Here is a 1,521-nt window from a genome sequence, read left to right as displayed (position 1 = left end):
TATAATCAGGAGGTTTTTATTTAGTGCTTACTAGGCACTGGAGGAGTAGCTTTAGTTTCTATGCTAACTGGCCAGACAGAAAGTAAAGAGGTGAACAGATTCATACAGAAAATGATCACAGATTATGCTGAGTGGTCTGAACGAAGTCAGAAAGGGCGTTGTGAGTGAGGAAAGGCTGCACATGCAAACAGGTGGTCAGGAAAGACGTCTCTGAGGAAATGACATTTAGGCTGAGATGTAATGCATGGAAAGGCCCAGGAAAAGGGTGTAAAAGCAAAGAGAAGAGCAGGTGCAAAGGTCCTGAGCAGAGAAGAGCTTAGCATACTCTGGGAAATATCAGAAGGCTGGAATTCTGATGTGCTGGGGCGTATGAACCAGGAGGAGTGTGATTCTAAACAAACGGGAGGGCAGACAGGAACCATACCTGTAGCCCGGTCCATGGAATAATGTTTGTCTGGGCAGCACAATGTTATGTTTTTTGTTAATGTTAATATCCTTGGAGGGGGGGCACCTTACAGTTTACCCGGTAACCACCACTCCCCAACGTCCTAAGCTGGACTCATATTCATCTCACATTTATGGTTATCTGACTGGCTCCTCAGAGAATATGAGTTTCCAACTCCAAGTAGCATCGATGAGGAATAGTAAAGGTTTGGGTTTTATTTTGAGTGTGATGGGAGGTCACTGAGAGATTCTAAGCTGGGGCGTGGTGTGGTGCAATTTATGTATTTAAAACTCACTGTGGCCTCTATGCAGAGAACTCATCCCAGAAAAGCTAGAGAGAGCCAAGGAAGCCACAGGAAGGTTTGCAGAAGTGAGGGATGGCAGGACTTACTGGTACCACGGACTGTACTTATCACTGATTTGAAGATGGGAGAAGTAGGTAGGAGCATAGGAGACCTGCCTCTCAAAAACACTGCTCCACCCACCCTTTCAGTTAGAAAATTTGCTGTTTTCAGAAGCAGAGCCTCCATCCCTAGATGTAAGTCTAAGTCACGTTCTCAGTGGTCTGAAAGAGATTCCACGGTCAAAAGTATTTTCATAGTATTAGTAGGATGTCTTTGTCTGCTTGGGCTGCCACAACAAAGTGCCATAGGTTGAGTGGCTTAAACAACAGAAATGTAACTTCTCACAGTTCTGGAGGCTAGCAAGTCCAAGATCAAGGTGTGGGACAATTTAGGTCCTGGTGAGAGCTCTCTTCCTGGCTTGCAGAAAGCTGCCTTCTTTCTGTGGCCTCACATGGCAGAGAGACCAAGCTCTGGTGTCTGTTCTTATAAGGACATTAATCCTATGGGATAAGGACATTAATCCTGCAGGGATCAGGACTCTGCTCTTCTGACCTCATTTACTCCTAATTACTTCGTACTCCAACTGCAGTCACACTAGGGGTTAGGCCTTCGAGGCATGAATTGAGGGAAGGGGAGGGTAAAATTCAGTCCCTAGTAGATGCTTTTGCCATTTTCACTCATCCTCACAAGAATACAGTGGATGCGGGAGCAACAAACTGAATGCAGAAGCATG

At 45.6% G+C, this 1,521-nt stretch overlaps 1 protein-coding gene across 1 annotated transcript in view; it reads right to left on the bottom strand.

Moving 5' to 3' along the window:
- ACOT12 (acyl-CoA thioesterase 12) overlaps positions 1-974 on the bottom strand; it is a 50,104-nt gene extending 49,130 nt beyond the window's left edge. The window contains exon 1 of the mRNA XM_008566612.1: positions 836-974. Within this exon, the coding sequence (XP_008564834.1) occupies positions 836-974 (139 nt within the window). The remainder of the gene's footprint in view (positions 1-835) is intronic.
- Between the last annotated feature and the right edge of the window lie 547 nt (positions 975-1,521).

This window comes from Galeopterus variegatus, unplaced genomic scaffold (assembly GCF_000696425.1).
Source record: "Galeopterus variegatus unplaced genomic scaffold, G_variegatus-3.0.2 Scaffold254, whole genome shotgun sequence".
NCBI lineage: Eukaryota > Metazoa > Chordata > Mammalia > Dermoptera > Cynocephalidae > Galeopterus > Galeopterus variegatus.
This window is presented reverse-complemented; position numbering and strand designations above follow the sequence as displayed.